A 27,303-nucleotide genomic window follows, 5' to 3' on the forward strand; every position below is an offset into this window, starting at 1 on the left:
ACCGCACGTGGCGCGTGGTAAAGTTGGACATTTTTTAAGAACCCCCAAAATTGCAACCTCAATAACGGCACAACGGTTGGGCCGATTGAATTGAAACTCGGTACACAGTTAGGTCTCCATCAGATAATTCATCTGCATGTGTTAAGGTTGGGGTGCTGCTGCACGTGCGCACGTGCAGGGGTCGTTTTCAGATCTCGAGAACGGCTGGACCGATGGAGCTCAAATTTGGTACACGGTTAGGGACCAGTTAGTAGGGTGCCGTGCACAAGTCAGTTGGGACCCATTTTGCACGTGCGCACGTGCAGGGTGCCGCTTCCAGATCTCGAGAACGGCTGGGCCGATTGTGCTCAAATTTGGCACATCGCTAGAGACCGGTTAGTAGGGCGCCGTGCACAAGTCAGTTGGAGGTACCCCCTCGAAATTTCGCACGTGCAAGGCCCACCCTCTCGCTCGCTCCGTTAGTCGCCCCATAAGGCGTTATACTGGTGATATTTATTCACTTTCGATGACAACACAAAAGCAAATATTCTAAATAGCCAGACGTTTCGGCCTCAGGGTGCCTTCGTCAGTGACAATATCGAGATACTAATACATTAATAAATTAATCAATATTTTTACACTTTCAAAATACACATGACCTGGACATTTTTCAACCATTGTCTTTGACGAAGGCACCCTGAGGCCGAAACGTCTGGCTATTTATAATATTTGCTTTTGTGTTGTCATCGAAAGTGAATAAATATCATCATTCACCGTAATGTTCGTAAGTGTGTATAATTGACTATCATTGAAAACGTAGGTAATGTTACTTTACCGTTGAATTAGCGCCTCCCTATCAGTGGTAGGCAGTCCCTAAAAGTGAGAGTCGGAGGAGTGTAATCCTCTTCCCCAGATCTCGAGATTTGATGGACCGTTTTCCAGATTTTAAACGTCAATCCGACGTTCTCCAGGAGAAAAAATCCTGACTTCGAATTATGTTGGTAGTAAGGATCACAACCCCCTAATTTTCACAATCCTACATTTGTACATTTAGTTGACATGCTCTTAAAAAAGGCATGGTGAGTCGATGCGGCTAGAACAGCAAAATGTTGATGCCATGATTGCCATTATTTTGTTCGGCGACATCTTTTGTTCAGTCATTTTCACGACGGGTTATTTGGTAATGTTACAGTGAAGTTAAAAACCAGGGCTCTTATTCGAGGCAGTGTTCCATATATCGACGACAAATTAATATCTATTGTGCCGTTTTGAGGATGGCAAATGGTTAGTGAAATTAAGCGTCAGCCGCCAGAGTGAATCATCGAAAAATAGATCTGACTAGCGCTGCGGGCGATAAATCGAATCGATATCCGTTTAACTTTGAAGTTACCACTTCTTGCAAAAATAAGGCAGCTTTCTTATTTTAGGTAGGCTTTAGTTTTACAGAATTCGCCGATATCTCGGCTCACGGCACGGCAGCTCCTCCGAAGCGTTCGCTCCATCCAGACTGTGCCGCATTACAGGGAGGCATTGCGGCACAGCATTTCCACTCGGCCGAGGCGCGGGCGTCATGGAAATAAAGCACACAAAATGCATTGCTGTGTGCAGCTTGCTTGCAAACAGTTAATTACTCATGGTTAAATGCGGTAGCTTGCAATGAACGAGAGGTTATAATCACATTTCACCAATACGACGAATAACTGTTATTGGCATCACGCAACTGTCAGTAAATTATGGTGGTCCCCACTTGCTTGTATTGTTTGGCAGCGTTCAACGCACTTATCAGCGGAAGCATAAATTAGCTGTAACTGATCGTAATGGCATCGCCATCGTCAATAGAAGTGTTCTGTTTTGGCGTCAGAGCACAGATTCGCAGATCCAATTAATTGCCACCGTTTCATAATGTGAAATATGAGGAAGTATTCAATTAAGGTGTGATGCTTTTGTGTCGCTGACGCTTTGTGCGTCACAAAGCCGCACACACCAAACCTTTTATTCGTATGCCATTGATTATTGATAGGGTAAAAGATACCCGTCATTCAAATGCTATGAAGCGGGAGGACATAACCAAAATATTTGAAGTTAGAACAATTAATCTAAGTAATAATTTCAATAAACATCTGCTGTGACTTATTTATTCCCCTGTTCACATACCAGCCTTACCGGCCACTTCTTGCAATACCAAAAATGCAAATCACGTTATCTACTGCAGCGGTTTCGGTCGTGCTTTTGGCGAGTCTGACAGGAGCCAGATCAGCTGCAGATCTGCGCTCTCTCGCTGGTCTTGGACCTCGGTCCGGCTCCCGGAGTTTGCACTCCGAGACCATCCCCCTGGCGCGTGATCTAATGTTGCAGCTACCGCCAGACGTCTGGCCCTGGGGCGTATCCCGTGTCACGGTTTAGTCATGGGACAGAGTCAACGCTGATGAACGTTGGTAAATAAACTACCGAGTGCGACTAACTTCGGATGACAAGTGAAGGATAAGAGTATATGGATATGTATGAAACGAGGTGGAAGGCTGTTGGGCCAATCCCAGACTCTTGTATCCTTATATCAGCAAAAATGAATGAAAAATTGGCAAACGGTAAACAACGAGTATCTCAAACGGTAAACAACGAGTATCTAACGACTACGTGACATTGTTTGCTAGTTATATAACGACATTGCGCTCATTATAGTTGGAGATTGTTTATAGTTATGGTTCGCTGACAGTTTGCGCTCTACTAACATAATACTGCAGGCACTACTCGTATTTCGTTTCAATTCCTCCTTCAGTGTTATTGACGATTGCTGAAAAGGGAGAAAAAGAAGAGCGAGATAGATAAAAACTGAAGGATGCAGAAACCAAGGAAATGGAGTGAGAGAGAGAGAGAGAGAGAGAGAGAGAGAGAGAGAGAGAGAGAGAGAGAGAGAGAGAGAGAGAGAGAGAGAGAGAGAACTTCAGACACTTGGGTGTGCCGGTGAACGAACCTCCGATGCCACGGAGAGTTGACCGTCAAAAGTAGCTCCCCGCCGTTATCATTCCGACCTTGTTGTGGGGGAGAGATTAGGAACGCTGCGCCGAGCATTGGGATGGGCGGCTACATTATGCAGATATTTCACTTCAGTGTTAACTGAGGCATCATTTCCTTCCTCCACTACACAATGAATGTATGATAACTATCGCTGCATTTATTCTCACGCAGAAAAAAAAAACACAAAAAGTTCGAACATAAATCTTCAAACTTCAGTAACATCTTCAATCAGTCATTTTTCACTCATGGTGTAGTCACCGGCGACCTCCTGCCCTGACACCTCGTTCTCGTTCCAGGTTCGTCGACAGACCCGAGGATGCTGTCTCCACCGCTTCGTGGCCGTGTGGCCGGCGGCTCCGAGCCTCGACCTCCCGTCTACCGGCGCTCCACGTCTCTGGGTGTGGCCGCCGCCACCCAGGCTCGCGCGCGGCCCAGCAGTATGGTGACTCTCTCCACGGGCCGGTCAGTGCTGGCCCCGACAGTGCCACGTCGTGACTACGACCCGAGCCTGACGCGAGCGCTGGCAGCGCTGGAGGTCCCCGGCTCCAACGTGCCTCGCGTGCTACAGGGCCGCCGGCTGTACACCTCGGGTTCCAGCGGCGCGCTCGGCTCGGCGAGCTCGACAGTGAACTCCAGCTCTGCTGGAAGTTCTGCAGGGATGGCGAGTGAGTTTGGTACGCTCAGGCGGCGCTCTCGACAGCTGGACACTGGTGGGCTGGTCCGCAGTCGCAGTGGAATATTCGGCGAGCTGAAGGAGAAGTCTGAGATCCCGCTGACGCGCACGCGCACCGCTGTGTTTGGCGGAAGTCGCGCAGGCTCTGTGCTTCGGGAGGACAGTAAAGGGGAAGCGGAGGGTGCCCAGCGGCCTCCGCGCAGACCTTGGAGCGCTGTTCTGGGGGACGCGGCGGTGTCACAAGATGGAGCCCTCAACATGAGGAGTGACATGAGCCCGGGCAAGTCCAGTGGTGGTAGTCGAGACGGCAGCGCCGCCGGCAGAGGGGCACCGAGACGTTCGGCGTCGAGCGCGAGTGTCGTGACCTCGATCGATGAATCAAATCGTGACAGTGACAGGGTATTGACTAGAAACTCTACAGCATTGGCAGCAGGAGGCAAAAAACCAATAAAAATGGATCCCAAAGTATCTGAAACTAACAAATCGGTGGAAGCTAGTAGCAGCGGTCGTGGAAAAACCGAAAGCTACTCGAAGATATCTGCGGCAGCTGCGAGCAAGGTCACGTCTGGGTCAATTACCAAGGAGCCAACAGGAACTTCACAAGAAAACACAATCAAGCAGAGTCAAATATTCGCCCCAGAGTCTGGCGCAGACCACGACGCAAAACAGGCAAGAAAAGAAGCAACGCCGGGAACCGTGCCAAAACCAGACACGCTTGTGTCAAAACAGTGCGAAACGACAAACAATGTGCCTGAAAACAGACCAAGCTACTATGATGAAACAGAAAGACCAACTGCTAAGCAAAAGGAAAACGCGGTTTCGAAAAGTTCGAGTGTCTCTCAAACAGTAAAACCATCGGGGCAATTATCGGCAAACCGCGAAGAATCCATGGTGTTGGGAGTTAAATCGAGCCACTCAGGAGGCCCGCCTGTGCCTGAGGTACCGTCTCTTGCTCTTACAACTCCCGACAAATCAAAGGGTCAACCGCTAAAGGAAACTGCACAAGAACCGGTAGAAAGGCGGTCTGGTTTGATTTCAAAAACGCCTGAAGTAAATAGCGATATAGAGAAGAGCATCCAAATAACAGTGAAACATACTGATGGAGCAGAGCAGGAGACCAAGACGACGAGCAAATCAAAGAAGGTAAAGAAAAAGAAAGTAACGAAGACATTACCTGAATTGGATGTGGAAAAGGAGCACCTGAAGGGAAATGCCAGTTCCAAGAAAGAAAAATCGGAGCTTTTACAAATTGGCTGCCAAAACAAACCAAATGAAGGGGCTGTTACAAAGAGAATGGAGATCACAGATGATATAAACAACAATATCTACCTGAAAAAGTCAGTCGCTAAAACCAACAGTCCTATTTCTGGTACTGAAGCGTCAGGCCAGGTAAGCGTAAGTGATAAAGAAATAAATAAAAACATTCCAGCAAGTCTCGATAATGCCAAAGCGCATAACACCTATACGCAAACAGCAAAACCACCCGAGAAAACAGGAGCAACCGGGAGGGAAATCGTCGCCGAAATCAATTCAAGCCATGAAGGGTTGGCTCATAAACCTGGAAAATCGGAACTACCGATAGTTGGCACTGCCGAGTCTGTGAATGTTTCTATAGGAAATCAAGCCTCAAAGCTCGACGAAAAGAAAATGGAGATGCTTCAGCCTATGACTTCTAACCATCAAGGTGAGGATTTACATTCAACTCAAAAACGTCCAGGCACTTCTGCAAAACAAGCAGACGTTTCAAAGCCTGTCGCTCCGCTGAGCCCTCCGAATGCAGCTACCTCTTCATCAGTTATATCAACCAAGGGAGCAAAAGATGTCAATGCGGGGAAGACAACGCTCCATTCTACAGGAAGCAAGGAAGTAGCGGATCAAATTGAAGCGGCTGGTGTACGAGAGAACAGTTCGAAAGCAATTGCTAATGAAGGGGCGGCGAAGGCCAATTCAGCTAGCATTGAAAACAACCCAATCTCGAACCACGTAGAAGCAAAACGACTGAACACTGCCATGACATGCGAAGATAGTCTTTCCGCAAAAATCTTGAGTGGCACAGACAGACGACCAAAATCACCCGTTCCGTCGGGGTCAGCCAGCAGCACGCTCACATCTCCCGCTGTTGAAGGACAGCGCTCAGAGGTCACTGTCACGCACACAGCGAGCTCGTCGCACGCGGCACGTGACGCCCATACTTCGGATGCCTCGGATGCCGGCAGGATGGCTGCTACTGACAGCAGTCCTGTCACAAAGCCCAGCGACAGCACCAGCCCCGGTGGGAAGCCAGAGCAGAAACAAAATGCCCCAGTGAAACATCGAGATCACGCTGACAGAAAAAGCGGCCTAACCGACAGGGAGAAGAATGTGAATCGCAATGCAGCTGTGTTTGGAGATCGTCTGATTGTTGGCGAAATGGAGGGCGACGTGCCCTGTATCAACGGGAATGGAAGCCCTAGAAAGACTCAATCTAAGGAGCGGAAACTCTCAGCTCGTAGTCCATGTGAAAAGCCTGTGCAAAGTACGGCAGCTAACGAGAAACAAACAAAGCATAATTTTGTAGTGGAACGAAAAGCAAATGTGAATGAGGCATCGGCGCTAGCAGCAAAGCAAAGTGGTTTCAAAACAACGAAGACGTTACAAGAGACTAATGCCCAAGCACTCCCTCAAATAAGACTTGGCGGCGGTAATGATGCTGAACCATCGCCTGTAAAGAAAAAAGTTAAAATTGTTCGGAAAAAGCCACCGCTTTCATCTGAACCACAGCAAATTAAACTAACAAATGTGACACCAACAAACAAACTGCAATTTCCGGTTAATACCCTTTCTAGCATCTCTCCCTTTCTACGTGCTGACCAAGAGAAAAACTCCAAAAACAGCAAACCTAAAACCAATGTTAGCGCTTTGAAACAACCAGTTGTTTCCGACAGTAGTGTCAAACAAGACGAAAGCGTGGGATGTTCGTCAGGAAAACCAACAAAGCTGCAAAAGAAAAATATGTCTAAGACACCTAATGGTTCCAAAAGGTCTAAGAACATGGAAAATGTCGAAGCCCGTGAGACGTCAAAAATAAAGCGATCCGTGGAAAACGTTTCGACTGACGTCAAAGGCATGCCATCCGATAATTTGAAGCCATCTTTAGCAAACTCAAGATCAAGACCAAAGAGAAAAACAAACACTAAAAAGAGTAGTTCTAGTCGACTTGACACAAAGAAGGTCAAGTCGAGCTCAGAGCAAAGCTCAAGCTCTGAAAGCTGTTCCTCCAGCGAATACGATTCGGAGGAGGAGGTTTCGCCCCTCGAAAGAGCGAAGAGAGAAATACGAGAAGCTAAGGAGCGGGAAGAGGCGCGCAAGATTGAGAAATTCCGTAGACGCGGGCAGCGGGCAAAATTGAAAATGGAAAGGCTTAAAATGGAAGATGATCCTGAGGGGTACATGAAAGTACCGGGTAACCTCAGGTTCGTGTTTATGATCAAGCAAGATGACTGGATGCAGAAGCAAAAGGAGGAAGCAACGAAGCAAGAAGAGGAAGCGTCCCATGTGGATGGAGGTAAGCCAATTTTGATTATATTCATCTTTTTTACATTGTACTCGATATATCATGTACATTTATCCATCCACAAATCTCACTTCAGAAAGAAATAGAGGGCCTGGACATAATCAATGACCAAATCTGGGCTGTGAACTTCACCCATTCTGTCACCGTTCAAACTCGACTGTCATCTGCGGCTCGCACTCGGACAGCACTATTCGCGACACGCGCTGACACCACCCCTGTGTCACCCTCGGCAGCGCCGCCGGCTGGCCCGGTGACGTCACTGCGGGACGGACTGACGTCATCGGAGGCCGTCCGTCGCCCGTCGGCCGAGATCGACGAGTCACCCTTTGACAGAAGGCTGGGCCCGCTGGGCGGACCACCGCCCAAGTTCCGCCAGTATGCCCTGCAAGACTTCAGGCTGCTCAGAGTGCTCGGAAAGGGCGCGTTCGGAAAGGTGGGTTTGGGAACGTTCGAGAAGTCGGGGAGGCAGGCAAAGTTGTTCGAGCTCAGGTTGCCGAGGAAATGATGAGCGTTGATGAATACGAATTATGATCTACGGATCACATAAAATATTTGCTAGCGAAAACAGATGTTCCGTAGTGTCCCGTCTTATATTAACCCGCGCCCGGCTGGGGGTCCTGGATTTCCACGCCCTGCTGGGGGGGGGGGGGTGTTTGAACACCCCCCCTTCTAACTCGGCTCCTGGGCCACGTAGCGATACGCGGAAGGCGGCGTTCGAAAGAGCGTCAAAAATAATGACGAAATCACTTCGGTCAATTTTTTGGTCAGGTCAAAGGTCAGGTCACCAGAGGTCATTGAAGGCAAAATTTCGCCGATTTCCAGGTCGAATGTCGAAAATTTCCAAGAAGCCAACGCATAACTCGGGAACCAATAGAGCTACAGCGCCGCGGAAAAGTGCATTCGATAGCCCTATTAACGCCCTTTCTGAGTAATTCTCTCAGATTTGACCTAACGTCAACGGTTTTGCCTGCAGGGGGCAAAAACTGCAAAAATAGCCGATTTTTTCGGAAACAGTTTTTCTGCAATAACTTTTGACCCAAGCCTTGTACGAGCTTACTTTTACCGGCATCGTGTTCCTCTCGTCAAGACGCATCGAATGAACTATAACTTGACCTTGAAAGGTCAACTTGAAAATTTGACCTCAGGTCAAGGTCATGACCTGACCGGAAAGGGTCATGTTGCATATCAGTCGATCCGTATCGTCGAGCTGAACACATCTAAGGCGTTTTCATTGCTCTAGCATGCCGCTATCAAAAGTTATTTGCGAAAAACTGTTAGATAATATTCGTGACCTAAGATGACCTCAGGGCATAAACCGGGGTCACGGACACCATTTTCATGTTCAGTGTGTCTAAACCACTTGTAATTCAGTGTTTGGGAGTGTTTATAATGTCTTTCGTCCAAAACAGGCGCATTTCAATTTTCTCCCATTGACTTATAATGGGGAGGTCGCAAAATTGACCTGACCTTAGGTCATCGATATCAAAATTCTGAGATATACATTTTGTACATGCTATTGCTCTTAGCAATCGCTGAAAGTTTCAAAGCGATCGGTCACTCGGTGCAGCTATGACAGACATTGAAACTTTTTATGAGGTGAGGTCACTTCAAGTGACCTGGTGACCTGACCTTGAATGACCTTGGTCTGAAATTTTTATAACATGTGTAGAATTGATGCATGATAAGGTGTACCAAAAACGGCGGCGCTCCGCGCCGCCGTTTTTGAGATATTCGCGAAAAACCACAAGGGGGGGTGTTCAAACACCCCCCCCCCCAGCAGGGCGCGGGTTAAAAGTCGAATTGCCGGAGAGGCGATCACATGACAGGGCGTCTTTCAGTCGCCGGTTCAGACCGTTTTAGCTCCAAATAGTTCGCCCAGTCATCCTTTCCGTTCCTAAAGCCGATCTTGGCGAGCTGCTGCTCGCCAAGACAGCCAAAACATTGTGGGTTTATAGGATGCCGGCTATTCATAGACAGGAAATGACGCCCTCAAAACGTTGACGAAACTCGTAGCGGAGTCACCGATCGATTTAGCTGATGTTCTGCGAACTTGGGAATTCGTAAGGTTTCCATGGGTTGGTTTGGTTCTCGATGTATTATACTACATACGCTATAGCATAGACAACAGATGTCAGCGTGATATATGACACTCATTGCATAGAATGTTGACACCTAAATAGGTGCACTGTCGATAGCCACATGAATTTAGCCATAGAAGTACGCTGTTCTGTTGACATAAGTTTACACTTACTGTACTCACTTCTTATGTCGTATTGTACTCACCAATCACATTTCCATTGAATTGTGTGACATCGAAGAACACAAACAATAACTGGTGTCTACATGCACGTGCTACTCGTCTCTCTTCCGATAGGTTATGTTGGCGAGAATGAAGGACACTCGAAACTACTTCGCTATCAAATGTCTTCGCAAGGACAAAATCGTGAACGATGAAGACGTCGAAGATACCTTGATAGAGAGGAAGATCTTGACCCTCGGCACCAACCATCCATATCTCTGTCACCTTTTCTGCACCTTCCAATCGCCGGTAAGTCGGAAATGAAATGTTTGTGCGCTAACGTAAACCTTTCATTCATTTTGAGCTGCATTACGTGCCTCTGTAAGACGTTGCTGCATTCCAGGGCGTTCGCGTGACTTTGTTGATGTTTTCCTTTCACAGTCTCATCTATTTTTCGTACTGGAGTTTCTCAACGGGGGAGACCTGAGTTTTCATCTGGGGCAGATGGGCCGGTTTAGCAATGAGCTGGCGCGGTTCTATGCCTCGGAGCTGGTCTGCGGACTGCGCTTCCTGCACAAACGCGGCATCATCTACAGGTAAAAAAGTAGCTAGAGGGAGGACTCAACAGAATTCCTGTGATCTTGAGGAAGACGAGGATATGGAGCTAAACGGCGGTGCAAGTAATAAAATGGTTTGCAATCTTGTATCATTATTTTTTTTGAAATCGTATTACCTTTGAAGACTTGAAAATAGCTGTGTGTATTCAATTTACCGTACGCAAACAGAGCACAGATGCGGAACTGTAATCCGGCTCACATTTTAAAGTATGATATTGCGCGAAATCGTAATAAGGCCGTCATCATTCATCGTTTTTGACTTCAGTATTGTGATGTCATCCGATCTCGCTCCAGAGACCTCAAGCTGGACAATGTCCTGCTGGACCACGAGGGCCACGTCCGTATTGCCGACTTCGGCATGTGCCAAATGCAGATCTTCCTGGATAGGACGGCGGACGCCTTCTGCGGAACAGTCGACTACATGGCGCCAGAGGTGAGGTTTGCCGTCTCGTCATACTTCCCAACAGCACTGAACGGAAACGGAACGCAGAAGTGAGATAATCTATTAGCAATAAATAAGAAGGCACGATGTAGAACGATGGGATGTTTTTGCTTTGCAATACTAATATGTGTGAGATGAGTTGCATTCAACATGAAAATTAATAGATCACAGAAAATAATATAAAAGCTCGCCAGTAATCAAATGCATCCTCTTGACCGACACCATGTTTTTTCAGGTGGTATCCGGCAAGAACTACAACCAATCGGTGGACTGGTGGTCATTCGGCATTATGCTATACGAAATGTAAGTAGGGAACTAATTAACTCAGCGCTAATAACTATTTTTTATCGCCATTGCATCTTTCTGTCTCACGGTCTCCGCCAAATATTGTCCCCAATTCCTGGATTCACAGTGATTGGTTATAGGCATACGAAGTGGCACTCCCATAACCCGGCAGTTGCTGGGGTATTTCGCCACCCACCGTTTGCTGGGGGGGGGGGGGCGTTAAACGCCCCCAGCCGATAACTCGAGAACCAATAGCCGCAGCGAAACGCACGAAGCGGCAAACGAAAGAGCGCGACGAGACGCTTCAGATGAGTACTTTAAAGTTGAATTTTGAGGTCACAGGTCGGGTCAAGGTCAGGTCAAACACCTGAAATCGGGCTTTCAGTAGCATGGACTTCAGAACTTCGCAATGGGCGCCTCTCGTCATAAACTCTGTCCAAACGGTGCACAATCCATCATATAAGGCCTACGAGAGTGTCAGCTCCATGTAGGGGTCAGTCACGCATAGGTCAGGGTCAAGGTCAGGTCAACCGGGTAGGCACATATCCCCGAAAATCAAAACTGATATTCGCAGCCTGTGACACATGTTTTATTACGAGCGAGCGAGCGCAGCGAGCGAAGTGAGTCTTTTCCATATAACGGAAAAATCTCAGTATGAGCGGCCCGGCCCGGCCCGGCCCGGCCCGGCCCGGCCCGGCCCGGCCCGGCCCGGCCCGGCCCGGCCCGGCCCGGCCTGTAACGCTTTTGAGAGGCTTATATCTCAGCAACCGCTGGACCGATTGGCCTGCGGTCTTTTTTGTTGGGTAGCCCCATCCCTTCTACCCCGTAATTGACTACTTTTGATACATCTCAGTGACCGTCGTGGCACGTGCCACGTGAAAAGTCAAGGGTGTTCAAGCTGTTTTGCAAAAGTAGTGATTTTGAGAGGCTCATATCTCAGCAGCCGCTTGGGCGATTGACTTGCGGTAATTTTTGTAGGGTAGCAGCATCCCTTCTACCCAAAATAGGATACTCTCGATGCATGTGGGTCATCCCCAGTGCACGTGCAAAATACAACAATAAGAGGTGCCAAATTTGTTCCCATTTCAGTAACTCGGTAATTACTGGGGCGATTTCGCTGAAACTTGGCATACAGGTAGGCACCCACCAGGCAATGCATTCCCATGTGTTGCGGTTAGGGTGCTACTGCACGTGCGCACGTGCAGGGGGCGTTTCCAGATCTCGAGAACGGCTGGGCCGATTGCGCTCAAATTTGGTACACGGTTGGGGACCAGTTAGTAGGGTGCCGTGCAAAAGTCATTTTGGACCCCGTTTGCACGTGCGCACGTGCAGAATGCCGCTTCCAGATCTCAGGAACGGCTGGGCCGATTGCGTTCAAATTTGGCACACCGCTAGCGACCAGTTAGAAGGGTGCTTTGCGCAAGCCCTCTCGCCCTTCCGCACGTGCAGGGCTCACTATCTCGCTCGCTCGTTCTTCGCCCAAAAGGCGTTTTACTGATAGGTAATTTGGGGCGTAGAACACGATGGTGACATTCATTTTATCATATGTGTACGTGTTTGGCTCAAAAAGTTCAATTTAAGAAATGCATGTATCATGGTCGTGAAGTAGTCACGAAAAATTGCCAAGATTCAGTTCAAGATTATGGAAAATGCGGAACGATAATCAATAATCGAAGATAGTCATTTGATTGATCATGGTATTGGCAGTCTAATGGCGTTTACGGCATGTCTGTATGTCTATTCTGTGATTTTATATGATTTTTTGAACATATGCCGTTTTTGGTCGAAAACTCAGAAATCATGACGTCACTAAAACCTCGATATCTCAAAAATTTTTCGACCGATTTTTTTGAAATTTTGTCACAATAACCTTCAATCAATTCCCTACAGGTACCGAAAATTTGGCCGCCGTTTTTATGCTATGGCCCGGCGAAAAAAGTGGGGGCGTTTAACGCCCTCCCCCCCCCAGCAACTCGCGGGATAACGGACTTAACTCTAACTTCAACCATGAACAAACCTGCACCAAAGACAACTATTGGGTGACCACTGACTACCTATACAATGATTCATGTCCTTGAACTGGCGAACTTCAAAGCTGAACCGGTGCCAATGGCTAAACAGCCGACAGGTGGAAGAGTTGCAAACTAACACCTACCTTGAAATCCGGCGGGGTTTTCGCATCCGGCTGGCTAGATGCGCCAACGTAATCAATCCACAAAGCAGACTAACTCAATAAACTCGCTATTATTGGAAGAGTTTGATCGGGAGTAATTATTCACCCGTTCCCCACCATTCCAGGTTGGTGGGTCTGACACCGTTTATCGGTCTCGATGAAGATGAACTGTTCTGGGCGATTCGGACTGAGGAGCCCTACTATCCCCGGTTCCTGGAGCCAGACGCCAAGGAAATCATCAAATGGGTGAGTGAATTACATCGTTGGAACAAGGCCGCCTTTGTATAACGTCGTGGAAGCTAATTTCCGCTGCGTGTTTATCACATCGCTTAGCTGTAGGTCCATGCTTTGCCTTTTGACGTCATTATTTTTGTGTCACCATGAAGCAAAATACACGAAGCCTTTGAAGTTTGTTCTCTCGTCCCCACACCACCATTCACGGCTCTTCGCTCGCACGCCCATGCTGTCCCCACGCCTCTCTGTATAGCACACCTCATCAGCCTCGCGCTGCACCACACGGCCGGCAGCAGCCGTGGCGTCCGGCCAGCGGCCCAGTTGGCTGCCCCGCTCAGTGTGTCTGTTTGTCCACTGGGGAAGCGCTACAGCCTCTCCAGGCTGACAGACCAGCTGGATGGCTCGGCTGGCGCGGTGCCAGCGCGGTCGCTCCGCGGCCCCCTGTCTCTTAAGAGACCGCCACGAGCAACCGGTGTCGGTGGGGCGCACGGTCTCGGCTTGCAACAGGTGTTCAGAGATGTTACCTGTCATAAGGCGGAGGATGAGCGGGAAATGCGATGGTTACTGAGACTACTGGCCCGCGCGGCACGTGTGGGCTCATTCGTATGCTCTGTTTCCGAGCGCGGCTGTTGCCAAGTGGTTGACTAGCGGACGTGTACTGAGAGGAACGGTGGTGATAAGATAGGCGAAACCTTGTCGGCATATGTGTCAATGCGTCATCATACGTCTTTGAGTAAAACGCTCTTTGGGGTGATAAACGAGCGATAGCAGTATTGTGGCTCTGCATGTGCGCTAGTGGGAGGGGGTACTTCCAATTGACTTGTGCACGGCACCCCCGTTGCCGGTCTCCCGCAGTGTGCCAAATTTGAGCGCAATCGGCCCAGCCGTTCTTGAGATGTGGGAGCGGCATCCTGCACGGGCGCACGTGCAAACTGGATCAAAACTGAGTTTCACACGGCACCCTACTCACTGTTCCCTAACCGTGTACCAAATTTGAACGCAATCGGCCCCGCCGTTCTCGAGATTTGGAAACGACCCTTGCACGATCGCACGTGCAGTAGCCCCCAAACATTGACATGTGGATTATGCACACTGATAGCTATGTAAGATAACTTAGGGCGTGTTATCTAATCATTTTTTTTTACAATTTTATACAAATGCATGTTACTGGTTATTGTAGCGTCGTCTCTCAGCTCGGCCCGTCCAGCTAGAGATGACCTTCAGAGTAGAGATGTATTGGGCGACCAAACGGCAGGACGGCACAGCCAGGACTGAATAGCGCGCCAAAAGGCACACGTGACATAACTACTGTATAGAGGGCAGCACACACTACCCAACACCACCCCCTGCTAAATAAGCGCCCAGCAACCGAACACAAGCAAAACAAACAGAAACGTAGCCACTGATGTGCATATGTTCGACCATCAAAACACTAACCCACCACCAAGCGGTCGGGCTCACGTCGCACCCGCGAGGAGCGCCGCAAGGCCGGCACCGCATCCGAACACTCGGCCGGCGACGCATTGTCCGCGCCGCGCACATCGCACGTGCCACGTGTCGGAGTCTCACGTGCAGGCACCCCGGCCGGCCCAGGGGAGTCGGGCGGCGGCGGCCGCTCAGCCTCGGGCGGCGGCGGCCGCTCAGCCTCGGGCGACGGCGGCCGCCCAGCCTCCTCCGGCCCCGATGACGGCGCCACCACCGCAGCCGCCGGCACCGAACCCGTCGCCCCCGCCGACCCGCTCACTGACGGCCCAGCGGCCGGCGCCGGCAGCGTCCCGCCCATGGCGGCGTCCAGCGGCGTCCTCGCGCGGTCAGGCCCGGCGATGTCCTCCGGTGTCACCCCGCGCCCAGACTGCCCGGCACGCAGCAGCTGATCGGCGTGACGGCTCCAGCAGGTGTCCCCGACGTCCACCTCGTAGGAGACAGGTCCCGTCTTGGCAGCGATACGGCCCCTCCGCCACTTGGGTCCAGAGAAGCTGCGAGCCCAGACGTCCTCGCCGATGCCGAACCCGCGCAGCTCGCCGCCAGCTGTCTCCGCCATCCGCGCCTGGCAGTCGACAGCCATCTGCGCACGGTCGGGGCGAAGAAGATCGAGCCGGGTCCTCAGAGACCGGCCGTACAGCAACTCCGCCGGCGACCTCCCCGTGGAAACCTGCGGAGCATTGCGGTAAGACATCAGAAATCTGGCCAGACGCGTTGCCAGACTCTGACCATCCTGTATGCTCGCTTTCAGGCTGTTCTTTACAGTTTGAACTGCCCTTTCCGCTGCGCCGTTACTGGACGGATGGTACGGAGCGACTTTGATGTGACGTACACCGTTCATCATCATAAACTCTGACATCTCACGAGAAGTAAACTGTGGTCCATTATCTGACACAACTTGCTTTGGCAGACCCAACCGCGCGAACAAAGACCTCAGTTCATCGATGGTACGCTCGGCGGACACAGTTTTCATAGGGATGACCTCCAACCACTTTGAGTAGCTGTCATGGGCCACAAGAAACATGCTGCCCTGAAACGGCCCAGCAAAGTCGATGTGAACCCGTTCCCACGGGCCCTGGGTTGGTTCCCACGGGTGCAAACTTGCCTTTGGAGGCGCCGCGCGTTTCTCAACGCAGGACCCGCAGACTCTGGCGAGGCTCTCCAGCTCGGTGTCGAGTCCGGGCCACCAGACATACCTTCTGGCCAGCTGCTTCATCTTCCCGGATCCCAGATGTCCAGCATGCAGCTCCTGCAACACTCTGTTGCGCATTTTTGTGGGCACAACCACCCTTCCGCCCCATAGTAAACAGTCCCCATCCGTAGAGAGCTCGGTAGAGCGCTGTTTAAATGCTCTAAACTCGGGCTCCACTACAGAGGGCCATCCCGAACGAACATACGTCAGAACTCTCCCCAGAGTGGAGTCTCGTCGGGTGAGCGTCTCCACCTCCTGGGCCGACAGAGCTGGTCCTTCCTCCTCCCAGTGCCGTACCAGGTACACCTCTTCCTCTTCCACAGAGTCTCCGTCGGCTCCAACCTGCGGCAGTCGCGACAGAACATCAGCCAGCCCCATGTTCTCAGACTTCCTCAGCTCGACCTCGTACGAGAACACCGCGAGCTGAAGGGCGTATCTCTGCATACGCGCAGCTGACAGTGCCGGGAGCTCTCTCTGTGGGTTCAAGATGTGAGACAGAGCACGGTTGTCGGTCACGAGGTGGAAGTGCTTACCATACAGGTACTGGCTGAATCTTCTGACACCGAAGGATACTGCGACCGCCTCCTTCTCTACCATGGCGTACTTCTGCTCCGTCGCTGTCAGCGTCCGCGAAGCGAAGCACACCGGTCTCTCCGTCCCGTCTGGAAGCACATGGACGAGAGCTGCTCCAACGCCAACGCTGCTTGCATCAGTGACGAGCTTGAGAGGGAGGGTCAGGTCAAATCTCATCAGCACACTTCCACTTGTCAGCACTCTCTTTACCTGGTCCAAAGACGACTGGCACGCTGCCGTCCAGCGCCATACCGCCCCCTTCTTGAGCAGCGCGTAGAGCGGCGCCAGCATCGAAGCCAAGCTGGGGACCAGGCGCTGGTAGTAGTTTACTGAACCCAGCAGCGCCCTCAGCTCGGTGACGTTCCTCGGCTCGCGCATGCCGACCACTGCTGCCACCTTCTCTGGAACAGGCTTCAACCCGTCTGCAGAAATGATCCATCCCAAGTACTTGACCTCTCTTATGTTGAACTCGCACTTCTCCCTCTTGAGTCTAGCCCCGTGCTCCTTCAGCCTACCCAGAACCCTGTCAAGGCGCCTCAGGAGGTCTGCTTCGTTCTCACCCGTCACCAACAGGTCATCAAGATACGCCACACAACCATCAATGCCCTCCAAGATCTGATCAATAGCTGACTGGAAAATCCCACAACACTCACTGATACCGAAGGGCAGCCGGTTCATGCGCAGCCTCCCGATGTGAGTGGTCACCGTTGTGATGTCCTTGGAGTCGGCTTCCAGCTCCTGCTGCAAGTAGGCGTCTCGCAGGTCCAGCCTCGCGAACACCTTGCCCTGGACACCTGCGAAGACCTCCTCCGGCGTCGGAGTGGGATGTCTCTGCGGCACGATCTGGGGGTTGACGGTCAACCTGTAGTCAGCACAGAGACGTACGCCATCTGCCTTCGGAATGGGGACGAGCGGAGTCCCCCATCCCGAGTTATGACTACTGTCAACCCTCTCCGCAATCCCCTCTGAGATCCAGCGGTTGAGCTCCCTCTCCACAGCGGACCTGAGAGCGAAGGGAACTGACCTGGCTGGGTAATAGACCGGTTGGGCCCCAGGTTTCAGCTGCAGACGCGCTCTCACGGACAGCTTCCCCAACTCCTCCTTGAACACATCAGCGTGCCGCTGCAGCACCTGGTCTAGCGACAGGTCAATCGTCTTTACCTGTGCAGGTGACGTGAGGCCCATCTGAAGTGGACCGATCCATTCTCTCCCCATCAGAGGCTTGTGAGGAGGCAGCCTGCTGACGACCAGCCGAAGCATCTTCTGCTGTCCACGCAGCTCCACGCTCACTTCAGCCTCTCCTGCCAACGGGATCTGCTGGCCGGTGAACGACGTCAGCACCAGCTGGCTCGGTCTCAACTTCAGCCCTGGGACGAGAGTCTGATCACTGACAATAGTGACAGGCGAACCAGTGTCAACAACAAACTCAATGTTGGCGCCATTCACGAGGAGTTCAGCTGTCGGGGCTCCAGCTATACTCCCTCCTCCCATATGGACGTTCCACAGGCCATCAGGCTCAACAGACAACATACACTGGGTCTGGTCAGCAACCTGTCTCACCTGACCCCCGTGTCCACCGCGTCCTCCGCCTCCAGACGGCTTCCTTCCAGGGCAGTCGCGCTTCAGGTGCCCCGGCTTTCCGCACTGGAAACATGTCATTTTTGCACCAGACGGACACAACGCCTTCCTGTGACCGACCTGACAACATTTGAAACATTTCCCACGAAATTCCTTCACGGGCCCTCCAGTATGACTATCATCACCCGATCTCTGTCTCCAGTCAGCTGACTTACTTGCATCCTGGCGGATAGCTTGAACCTGAGTCGCTCCTGCTCCACCCTGAACCAGCGACCCCAGCTGCCGTACGTCCTGATAGACCCTGGCTGCGCTCCTGATGTCCATCAAAGTCAGGTCGTCTCCCTTCTCCGCTGCCTTCAGCAGAAGCTTCTCCCGTAGCTGGCCAAAGCTCCCAGCTACGCACCGGTCACGAAGCTCCCGTTCCTGCTCTGCAACGGAAAAACCACATCGGCGTCCCTGAACACGCAGCCTGCCCAGAAACTGGTCAAATTCTTCCCCCGGCTGCATGCACATGCTGTGAAATGTCATGCGCTCAGCGATCACATTACGACTGGGTGACAAGTACGCTGCCAACTTCCTTTTGCAACATTCAAATGCATCGGGCACGGCAACAGCTGGGTCAGGCAGGGTGTCATAAACATCGGCGATATCGGGCCCCAACAGGTGCAGTAACACGGCACATTTCCTCTCACTCTCTGTGATATTCAAGGCAACCAAGTACCGCTCTACACCCTTTGACCATCTCTCAAAATCCTCACCGGTTCTGTACGGCTCCACTGCAGGCAGCTGCAATGCCATATTGAACGCGCGGTACCACCGGCCGCACAACCACCCACTCTGACCAGCCGACCTCTCCCTACCTGCCAGACGGGTCTGCGCGACCCTCCGCCCGGTCGCCTGTGCCCCGCGGCTGGTCGTTCACCGGTCGCCGACCGCACTGCTGAGCCGTTCACTGGCGCCCCGGCCGGCCCGCCACTCAGCCGGTCGCTGACAGCGCCGCGGAGCCGTTCACCGGCGCCCCGGCCGGTCCGTCACGCAGCCGTCGCTCGCCGCCAGGTCGCTCCGTCCGCCGGTGCCGCAGCCGTCGTCGCTGATGACGGCTCCCTCTGCTCCCCGCAGATCCGAAGACTCGTCGCCAAGTGTAGCGTCGTCTCTCAGCTCGGCCCGTCCAGCTAGAGATGACCTTCAGAGTAGAGATGTATTGGGCGACCAAACGGCAGGACGGCACAGCCAGGACTGAATAGCGCGCCAAAAGGCACACGTGACATAACTACTGTATAGAGGGCAGCACACACTACCCAACAGTTATGACCAATTGTGCATTAATGCATAATAAATACTAAGCAGATACGTGAGAAAAATCAAATTTCTAGACTGCGATGAGCTTCGATATTCCGCAACCACGATTGTGCATATAAAAAGATTTGGAGCAAGTTCTACAGGATTGCTACTGATTTATTAACTTTCTTTAATTACGTTTTATAATAAAGGCAATTAGCAAACTTATGATACAAACCCCTATGAATAACCTACCATTAAAATAGTACGATATTATTGGTAACATGTGAAATATGGGGGCCCTCTTTGGCAGAAGAGGCACACGCGGCCGTGAGAGGCACACCTATGCCTGTGCACCCCAAAAGCTTTTTTTAAATCCACACCCATGAAGCTTGCACGGTTACAAACACTTAAGCACAAATGCAGCCTACATTTGTATGTGCACAACACACATCAATACAAACACGACACATTGCGATAGATGCACAACTACCAAAGTACACAATACATAGCCGTGGGGCCATCAGAGAAGCTTTCCCTGCCATCGCAGCGAATGACTAGGTGCTGAAAGAAGTCTATTGTCTCCTCCTCCCTTCAAACATTAGCACACTTGCACACACTGTCTCCGGGTAAAGTCGAGAGTATAGTTGACCCGGTCTCGAAAATGTCAATTATTTGTCAGACACCAGATGCTGAAGTCAGAAGCAGTCTGGCCATCCATACTGATGAGGTTCAGGTTAGTCTGGGCTCTGGCCGTCCAGATTGGAGACTGAGGTAGTCTAACCGACGACCAGACCAGTGGAGTCTACGACATGACCTTTGGTGCATTGACCGCATTCTCCTAGACACCGTATAACCCTTCCCAGCGCATTCCGGATCCTCTCCATCTTCTTCCCGGTCACTCTGCCTTCCTCCTCTCCTTCATTCTTCGTGTCCTTTCTGTTTTCTTCCTCTCCCACTTTGTCCGTCTCCTCTTTGTCTCCCTCATCTCCCCCACTGTTTTCCTCTTCTCCCTCGCTGTCCGTGTCTCGGCCATGCTCGGCGAACCAGTCGGGCTGCCTGCAGCGCGCCGGCAGCGACTCCCAGCGGAAGGTGTCGAGGAACCGCTTCGACCAAAGGCGACCCTCTACAGCTGCCGGGTATAGCTCGCAGCACAAGTCGACCGGGTCAATCTTCCCTTCTTTATCCGGTCTCCTCGGGTAGGGGTCGTCGACTCTGCGCTTCCAGCAGCACCAGAGCATCTGCTGCGCGTCCAGAGGCAGGTTGAGAAGGTGACGCATCAGCGGCGCCTGGCTCGAGCTCAGCAGGCCAGCCAGCAGCAGCTGGATGGCACGCGGCAACAACACCCGCAACCTTTCAATATCCGAGCCCCACCCATAGTCATCGGACATCTGTGTGTTCTTCGGCCGCAGGCGGATCTCAGGCGCAAAGTAGCACGGCAGATCACCCTTCTCGCGACGCTCTCGGAGGAACTCAATGACGGCCATCATCGACTCCAGCATCCCGTCCCAGGTCCAGAGTTCCGGCGCACGTCGCTCGCAGACCCACATCATCGCCGTCTTCAGATCGTAGCTGCACAGCCTGCTTCCCGTCACTGCAGCGCAGTGTTTGAGCAGGACCAGACAGATCCGCTGGGGCTTGGTCATAGAGCGAATCACTTTCGACTCGAGACGTGAAAATGACAAACGAAAAGCACCACCTTTGTTGACCACATACGTCGGCATTTTTCTTAGCTTTTCCACTAAGTCCTTGCTCGGCTGTCCCGACGGTCGCTCTCGGTTCACGAACTCGTCAATGTTGCACGCAGGGTACTCAAGACAGGGGACGAGATCAATGCTTTCATTATTGATGGCTACTTCAACGCTCGCCCCCCATGCTCCCTCCCATGGTTTTTCGATGGATTCCACATGTTCTTCCATAGCTGCGGCTATATGAGATTGGACAAAACGAAATGAAAACTCACGTCCGACAAAGGTGTCACCCTCCCGCAGGGCGGCATGAGTGATCTTTACAAAACCCGGCCTAACTTTGATCTCCTCTACATGAAGGGTGAGAATGTTGTCTGTTCCTGAGCTGCCTGTTCTATCCGATTTGTTTTGTTCAGTGTCTAAGCCGTACTTTTTTGTTTCGGAGCCAATCTGCTCTCTATCGGAGGACTCACTGAGAAGTCTGAAATGTGACGCATTCTCTGAAACGTTTGAGCTGTCAGAGTCCCAAAGCGGTTCATTTACCCATTTCACCGGTCCGGCTAGAAGCATGAAGTCAATGTCAGATGCTTGTTTGAACGGATCAGATGGTTCGTCGTCGCTTGATTCTCGTTCCCTTGTCGCCGTCCGTTCACGTCTCTTCTGAACCCAATGCGGCATAGCAAAGCCGTCTTCACTCACCCACTCGAACGCTTGAACTGTTTCATAAGGTGAATGTGGATCCTTTTTGGTAATACACACCTCAGTACCTTCACTCACGCTTCCAGAAACAAACATGTCCTGGATCACGAGTTTGCTTCCATTTACCTCGTCGTGCTTCTTTCCGTAGTTTGACTGATTTTGTTCGTTTGTTGACAGTCCTAGCTCACTTTTTGGGTTGAATGTTAAGCCATACAAGATGCCTTTCAATCGCTGCTTGTGATTATGCACCCTTTGTCTGCTGAGTGACTTTGAGAGGAGCTGCTCTCTCCATCGTAGGACTCTACCTACAGCTGAGACCATCTCGGCCAGTGACAGTGGAGGACCTTCCGGATTACGTATAGCTCTCCGGATTCCTTCTATATTAGGGGCACTGGTGCAGCTCTCCCCGGGGCTCTCACCGATGGCCTGGGGTTGCGTGTCTTCCGTGTTGCTATCGGATGAGAACATCGTAACCATCTGCTGTACAAAATGTGTTCTCATATTTGAGTTTCCTTGCATGATTGGTCTTAACTGGTGACTTATTTCTCTCTCACAACCGGGGTGTGCCTTGATGGCATTGTTCGCATCGATTCTGTATCGAATAACCTTTAGAAGGCTGATCAATTTCTCAGTCTTGGTGGCAAACGGAGATGTGTAGACATACAGACTGAGGGTCATCCCTTCTTTAAGGACTTGCAGTCGTCTGCTGGTACCTTCAGGCAGCTGGTTCTCTAGTTGATCTAGGTCGTCCGTTTGAGCCGACAGTCTGGCTAAACTTTCGACCCGGTTCATACGAACACTTTCCACCTCCAGTCTTCGGACAGTTTTGGCTGCATCGGCAAACGTGTAAAAGTCAGCTTTAAGTCTTGACGGATGTGAGAGATCTAGGAACCAATCGATGTCAGAATAACTTATTCGCTGTCTGTGCATTTTTTGCACCTCAAGCTCGTATCTCAGGTCTTCCTTGTCCACGGCGTCCTCGCCAGTGGACGTGTTGCACTCGGCCTCCCCCGGCTCACCTCCGTTCAGCAGGTCCCGGTACAGTGCCAGAACGCACGCCTCCTCATTTGGCAGCGCCCCTCTCCCCAGCACGCCCCTGTGCGTTTCTCTGAGGCTTATCTCTTCAAAGGGCCTCCATTCCTCAAGTTTCGGGTAGGTCTTAGAGCGCGCCAGTGCCGCCCGCGCGGACGCCATCTCAGCAGGATCATCGTCGGATGCTTCCAACACCCGCGTCAAAGCCGCTATACGCTCATCGACACTTTCTGTTAACGCCTCACAAACCATCTTCTGCTCAACAAACGCATCGTCCCTGGAGCCTTCCATCTCGTGAGTGTCGGTCTGTGGTACTGCCTGCAAGGCGGCTGCCAGCGCGACAGCCGGCTGGGGCTTCTGCAGGTTATCGAACGGGACAGACATGGCCGCATCCACCGCGGCAGCCGGAACTTCGCCGCTCAAATCCGTCTGACAAGTCCGCGCTCGCCTCGTCATGGCCAGGACTTTTGACACGCCTTTACGTCCATTCTTGGTTCGAACTTTTACAACTCTTGCGTATTTTCTCATAGTTAGTCCCCTCAGTGACCGGTCACACGATATAGGCCCCGGCTGAACAGACACTCGTGTGTAGATCCGTGTCCAGAATGATGTGAAAACAGATGTGCAGATCGTCAGCCTCCGTGCTGCAATCAGGACATTGTCTCACTTCATGTATATTGTATAGTCCTCGGTCAATATTTTTATATCTACACTTCTACTTGAAGACTCCTTGGGCGGCTCCGAGCTTAAAAATACCCAGCTTCTAGCCACAGCCTCTACTAGCCAGTAAGCACATCCAGTCCGGTCACTACCTTCAGTCAACTGCCAGAACTCCAGCACTTATCGTCTCTTGACGGCTCTGCGGACACCACTGCGGCACAGCGGGCTCCGTCTTACCTCAATAGGACTTCCGGTGTTATCCTATCACACTTTACCAATGGCTGCCGTGGCTGATAGCAGGTGGGCAGATAGGGAGACGGCACCACTCGATATCGGCCCAGCACTCTGACGCCGGGCGACTTGTTCGTGCAACGGAGCTGTTGATGGGCAAGCTAGAAAGGGAGCTTAACTATTTATTTTATAAGAGTGTATGTATCGTGTAACTGTATCTATGTTCACAGCTTGTTCTCAGTGCTGGTTATGGCCGGTTTATCCCCATAGAGTCCGCTCACGAGAAGCCAGTGTGTTACTAATGACATCATTGACGCCATACTACAGCCAAAACTGCTCATCAGAACTAGTCCATTGCATTGAAAGACGATGCACGATTACACTATTTATTTGACGTGCAGGGATGCTTACACACAAATCGCAATTTGTTTCCGAATTATGTGAAAATGACTGGTCCACCGGGGCAACCATGGTATGAGCAAGGGGGATATACCTGTATTTTTTGGGGGGTTTGTATTTTTTGGCTGGATCCCTCCCCCCCCCCATCAATCCTGAGACAGTGGCGGTGCCCATTCATGTAACCCGGCCAGGCCCGAGCGGTAATCCCAATCACCGCAGCTGTAAGTAAGGAAGTTACGGAAACAAAAGTGGTACCAAACAAAAGGTCTCGAGTTAATTCTAAATCACCTACAAATGTTAAATTCAGATCATTTTTCAAGGTCAGGGGTCAAGGTCAAAGGAAAACACGTCATATATGTGGTGATCTCGAACTAAGTGTTCCAGAGGACGGTAGGATGCATGAAATCAATTAAAACGGGTAGGAAACGAGAGAAGTGAATCTGAGGATCCGATTATGTCCTCGAAATTCAAGGTCAAGGTCAAGGTTACGCTTAAAGTTGATCTCAAACTTTGAACTTCGCATTTTTCATAGATCTTATGTACAAGTCCATAATGTATCGAAATAGTTTAAAGCTTATCAGGCCCCTATTTGTGGTTCATGTTACGATACAAATCTCCCCCAAGGTCAATGTCACGCAAGAATATAAGTATCCTTGCTAGAGGCTATTTTACTGATTTAATTCAGCCATAATATTTCAATAATTTTTGCTCTCCTGAGGCTCTAAATAACTGCTTAGAGCGAAATTGTTACCAGATTCGCGATCACCGGCTACAAATACATCATTGGAGACCCATCAGGTGTCAAAGCCAACCAAAGGTCATTCGAGGTCACATATGAGGTCAACATAAAACTGAACTTTTTCAAACAACATATGTGTCATTCGACGCGTCTTGACAAGACGAATGCGTTGGTGTCACTGCCTTAGCCCTTGAACCATTTTCGTTGAAGTTATGCACGAAAAAAAAACTAAACCACAAGCTCGGGGCCGTTGACCTGGCCTTTGACCTCATGTCACCAAATTTGTTTTTTGTATTTTTCCGGGGGTCATATGCTACACAGCTGTGGTCGTAATTTTTCTTTATCTCTGACTATTTTTGGCCGCTGTCTAAATTTCACGTCTGTGAGGTAACACTTTGCCGTGCAGGAGTCCAGGAAAATTGACCATGTGACGTCATCAAGGGAGGCTAGGTCCAATTTTTTGCTTCAGAACATGTCAAAGTGATAGGGGAAAAGATACTGATAGCTTTGCGCCCCTGTTCCTAAACGTTCGGGAGTTATCGCAAATATTCACCAGGGGGCGAAAACGCCCCCCCCCCTTCAACCCCTCCCGGGCCCGCGAGGGATCGGGGCAGTCTTGATACGGTACAAAGTGCAACAACAGCCACACCTCGTCGAAAGTGTCGGATGGGACAGCCTATCGGCCATTACGATGCATTAGCTATTGTCAATAGTTAGTCCACCGATTGTACTGAAATGCAGCCCTGTCAAGCACCGGTTGACATCACTTAATTTGTTCAACGCCACATTATCGGAACCGCTTCGGCTATGCCTAATCCCGAGATTTTCAACATGATTGGTGGGCTTGGCGTGGGGCCACTCTGAAGAGCGGCGTGGAATGCGACTCTGCAATCGTCGGCTCAGCTATCGGCCGCACAGTGCAGCTGTCGTTCCGGGGTCGACGTGGCCCCGTATCTGGGTCAAACGCAGGTCACCTCTGTGACCTTACCGGGGTCAACATGTCGACCATATGTACTGGTCCCCACCGGTCACATGTCCAGGGTGCCAAAATAAATAAATAAATAAATGAATAAACACACACACACACAAACAAGAGCCAACGCCGGCCTACGACTCGTGTCAGGAGCCCACGTCGAATGTGCCTGCTTGTGGGATTGGGTTGCCGATTCTGAAAAAGATGGGATAGACTCTTTAAATGAACAATGAGATGGGAAAATTGAAGGACATTAGTAATAAAAAAATAATGGAGAAAAGGTAATGCAAATCCTGAAAAAGATTTGGAACACCACCGATCCTATGGCTGTGTCGACTGTTTGATGTGACTCGCGCATCCCTGACCTCCGGACTCAGCTTCCCCACGTGACTCTGACTCATGCCTCGCCGCCAGCTGCTGGTGAAGGACCCCGCACTCCGACTCGGCTCTCCCGAGTGTCCTGCCGGAGGTGTCTGCAGCCAGCCCTTCTTCCGGCGGGTCGACTGGTATCTGGTGGAGCGCAAACAACACGATCCGCCGCCGTTCAGACCGACACTGGTAAGGCCTATGTGGAATACCCCACGGATAGACTTATAGCGCGAGAGAGGGATCGCACGATGGTTATTTGACATGAATGTGAATAGTGGATGCTGTGCAAGCGACTGGGATTTTCAGAAACCAATGCAAAACACATTGGACATTCCCAAGCAAAACCTTCGCTTGCTGCTGATGTGGTCATAGGACATAGTTTCATCAGGCGCCGTATTTGGTTACACGAGAAACAAGGTCAGAACACTGAACATAAACTATTGCGGACACTCCCTAGCTCACAGAATCGGAGCGACATAACACTCAGTCCTGTGGCAGGCGGGTGGATTCCACTGTCCGACAAGGTCGAATAATAGACCACGTGGTTCGATAGTTGTCAGTCGGCCTAACTCAGCAAAAAGGTCGGATGACGTCATTAATATACACATGAATGTCCTTGCTCGGAAGTTTTCCAGAATTGGAGGATCAAAAGCATGCGATAGCATGCTTTTGCATCCGGAAATTCCCATTGGTGGGTCGCTGAAGAAAAGTTCGGCCAAGCCTGTTTGTCAGTATGTGAGTGAGTATGTGAGTGAGTATGTGAGTGAGTTTGTCTAAGCTTTTTTGGACCTGGAGTCAAAATGGGTGGACCGATCGGGACGAAAGTGGGACCGTTCGACTCGTCTCCGGCGAGGTAAACTTTTGGCACTGGCCTCGGTTCGCTCAGTGCTTCGTGGCACATGCTATTCCGCTTCAAAGTTTCGGTGACACGAATTTTTTTGTCAAGGCTACAGGTCAACCCAAGGTCACGGACAAAGCCACACTGGCGGGACACATCGGTAACACCTTGAACCAGTTTCCAGGGGGGTCACCGTCTGCGAGGGGTGCAGGCTGCACGTGCTGGGGGCGGAAAACCGTTTTGACGTGAGGTCCTCTGGCTCAAAGAAATTTTGAGCTATCAACCTCAAAATCGGTTCAATGGTAGTCTCAGGCAAGACCTCCAAAATAGTGCACATTTGGTTGAGCTAAACTCTGTGGTGC

At 51.0% G+C, this 27,303-nt stretch overlaps 2 protein-coding genes across 4 annotated transcripts in view; one reads left to right on the forward strand and one right to left on the reverse strand.

Annotated features, from left to right (window-relative positions):
• The window catches only part of LOC122364840 (mucin-19-like), a 30,146-nt gene that overhangs the window by 1,211 nt on the left and 1,632 nt on the right, over positions 1 to 27,303 (forward strand). The window contains exons 2-9 of the mRNA XM_043335606.1: positions 3,291 to 7,211; positions 7,454 to 7,653; positions 9,595 to 9,768; positions 9,901 to 10,055; positions 10,371 to 10,509; positions 10,754 to 10,821; positions 13,102 to 13,222; positions 26,149 to 26,292. Of these exons, the coding sequence (XP_043191541.1) occupies positions 3,311 to 7,211; positions 7,454 to 7,653; positions 9,595 to 9,768; positions 9,901 to 10,055; positions 10,371 to 10,509; positions 10,754 to 10,821; positions 13,102 to 13,222; positions 26,149 to 26,292 (4,902 nt within the window). The 5' untranslated portion in view covers positions 3,291 to 3,310. The remainder of the gene's footprint in view (positions 1 to 3,290; positions 7,212 to 7,453; positions 7,654 to 9,594; positions 9,769 to 9,900; positions 10,056 to 10,370; positions 10,510 to 10,753; positions 10,822 to 13,101; positions 13,223 to 26,148; positions 26,293 to 27,303) is intronic.
• On the reverse strand, positions 14,412 to 18,271 carry LOC122364841 (uncharacterized protein K02A2.6-like). Of its 3 annotated transcripts, XM_043335607.1 has the most exons (3): positions 18,251 to 18,271; positions 18,018 to 18,101; positions 14,422 to 16,226 (listed from the first exon to the last, which is right to left on the reverse strand). In XM_043335607.1, exons 1-3 carry the CDS (start codon positions 18,254 to 18,256, stop codon positions 14,643 to 14,645), a joined length of 1,674 nt encoding a protein of 557 aa, XP_043191542.1. In that variant the 5' UTR covers positions 18,257 to 18,271; the 3' UTR covers positions 14,422 to 14,642. The 3 variants fall into 3 exon arrangements, with proteins under 3 accessions (XP_043191545.1, XP_043191542.1, XP_043191543.1); XM_043335610.1 differs by lacking the exon at positions 18,018 to 18,101 and having other exon boundaries at positions 14,412 to 15,362; XM_043335608.1 differs by lacking the exon at positions 18,018 to 18,101 and having other exon boundaries at positions 14,423 to 16,226.

This window comes from Amphibalanus amphitrite, unplaced genomic scaffold (assembly GCF_019059575.1).
Source record: "Amphibalanus amphitrite isolate SeventyFive unplaced genomic scaffold, NRLGWU_Aamphi_draft 000702F_arrow, whole genome shotgun sequence".
Taxonomy (NCBI): Eukaryota; Metazoa; Arthropoda; class Thecostraca; order Balanomorpha; family Balanidae; genus Amphibalanus; species Amphibalanus amphitrite.

Coding starts and splice junctions, on each gene's coding strand:
- LOC122364841 (XM_043335607.1), bottom strand. Junction 16,227..18,017: donor GCGGTGGACACGGGGGTCAG/GTGAGACAGGTT, acceptor CGACTGCCGCAG/GTTGGAGCCGACGGAGACTC.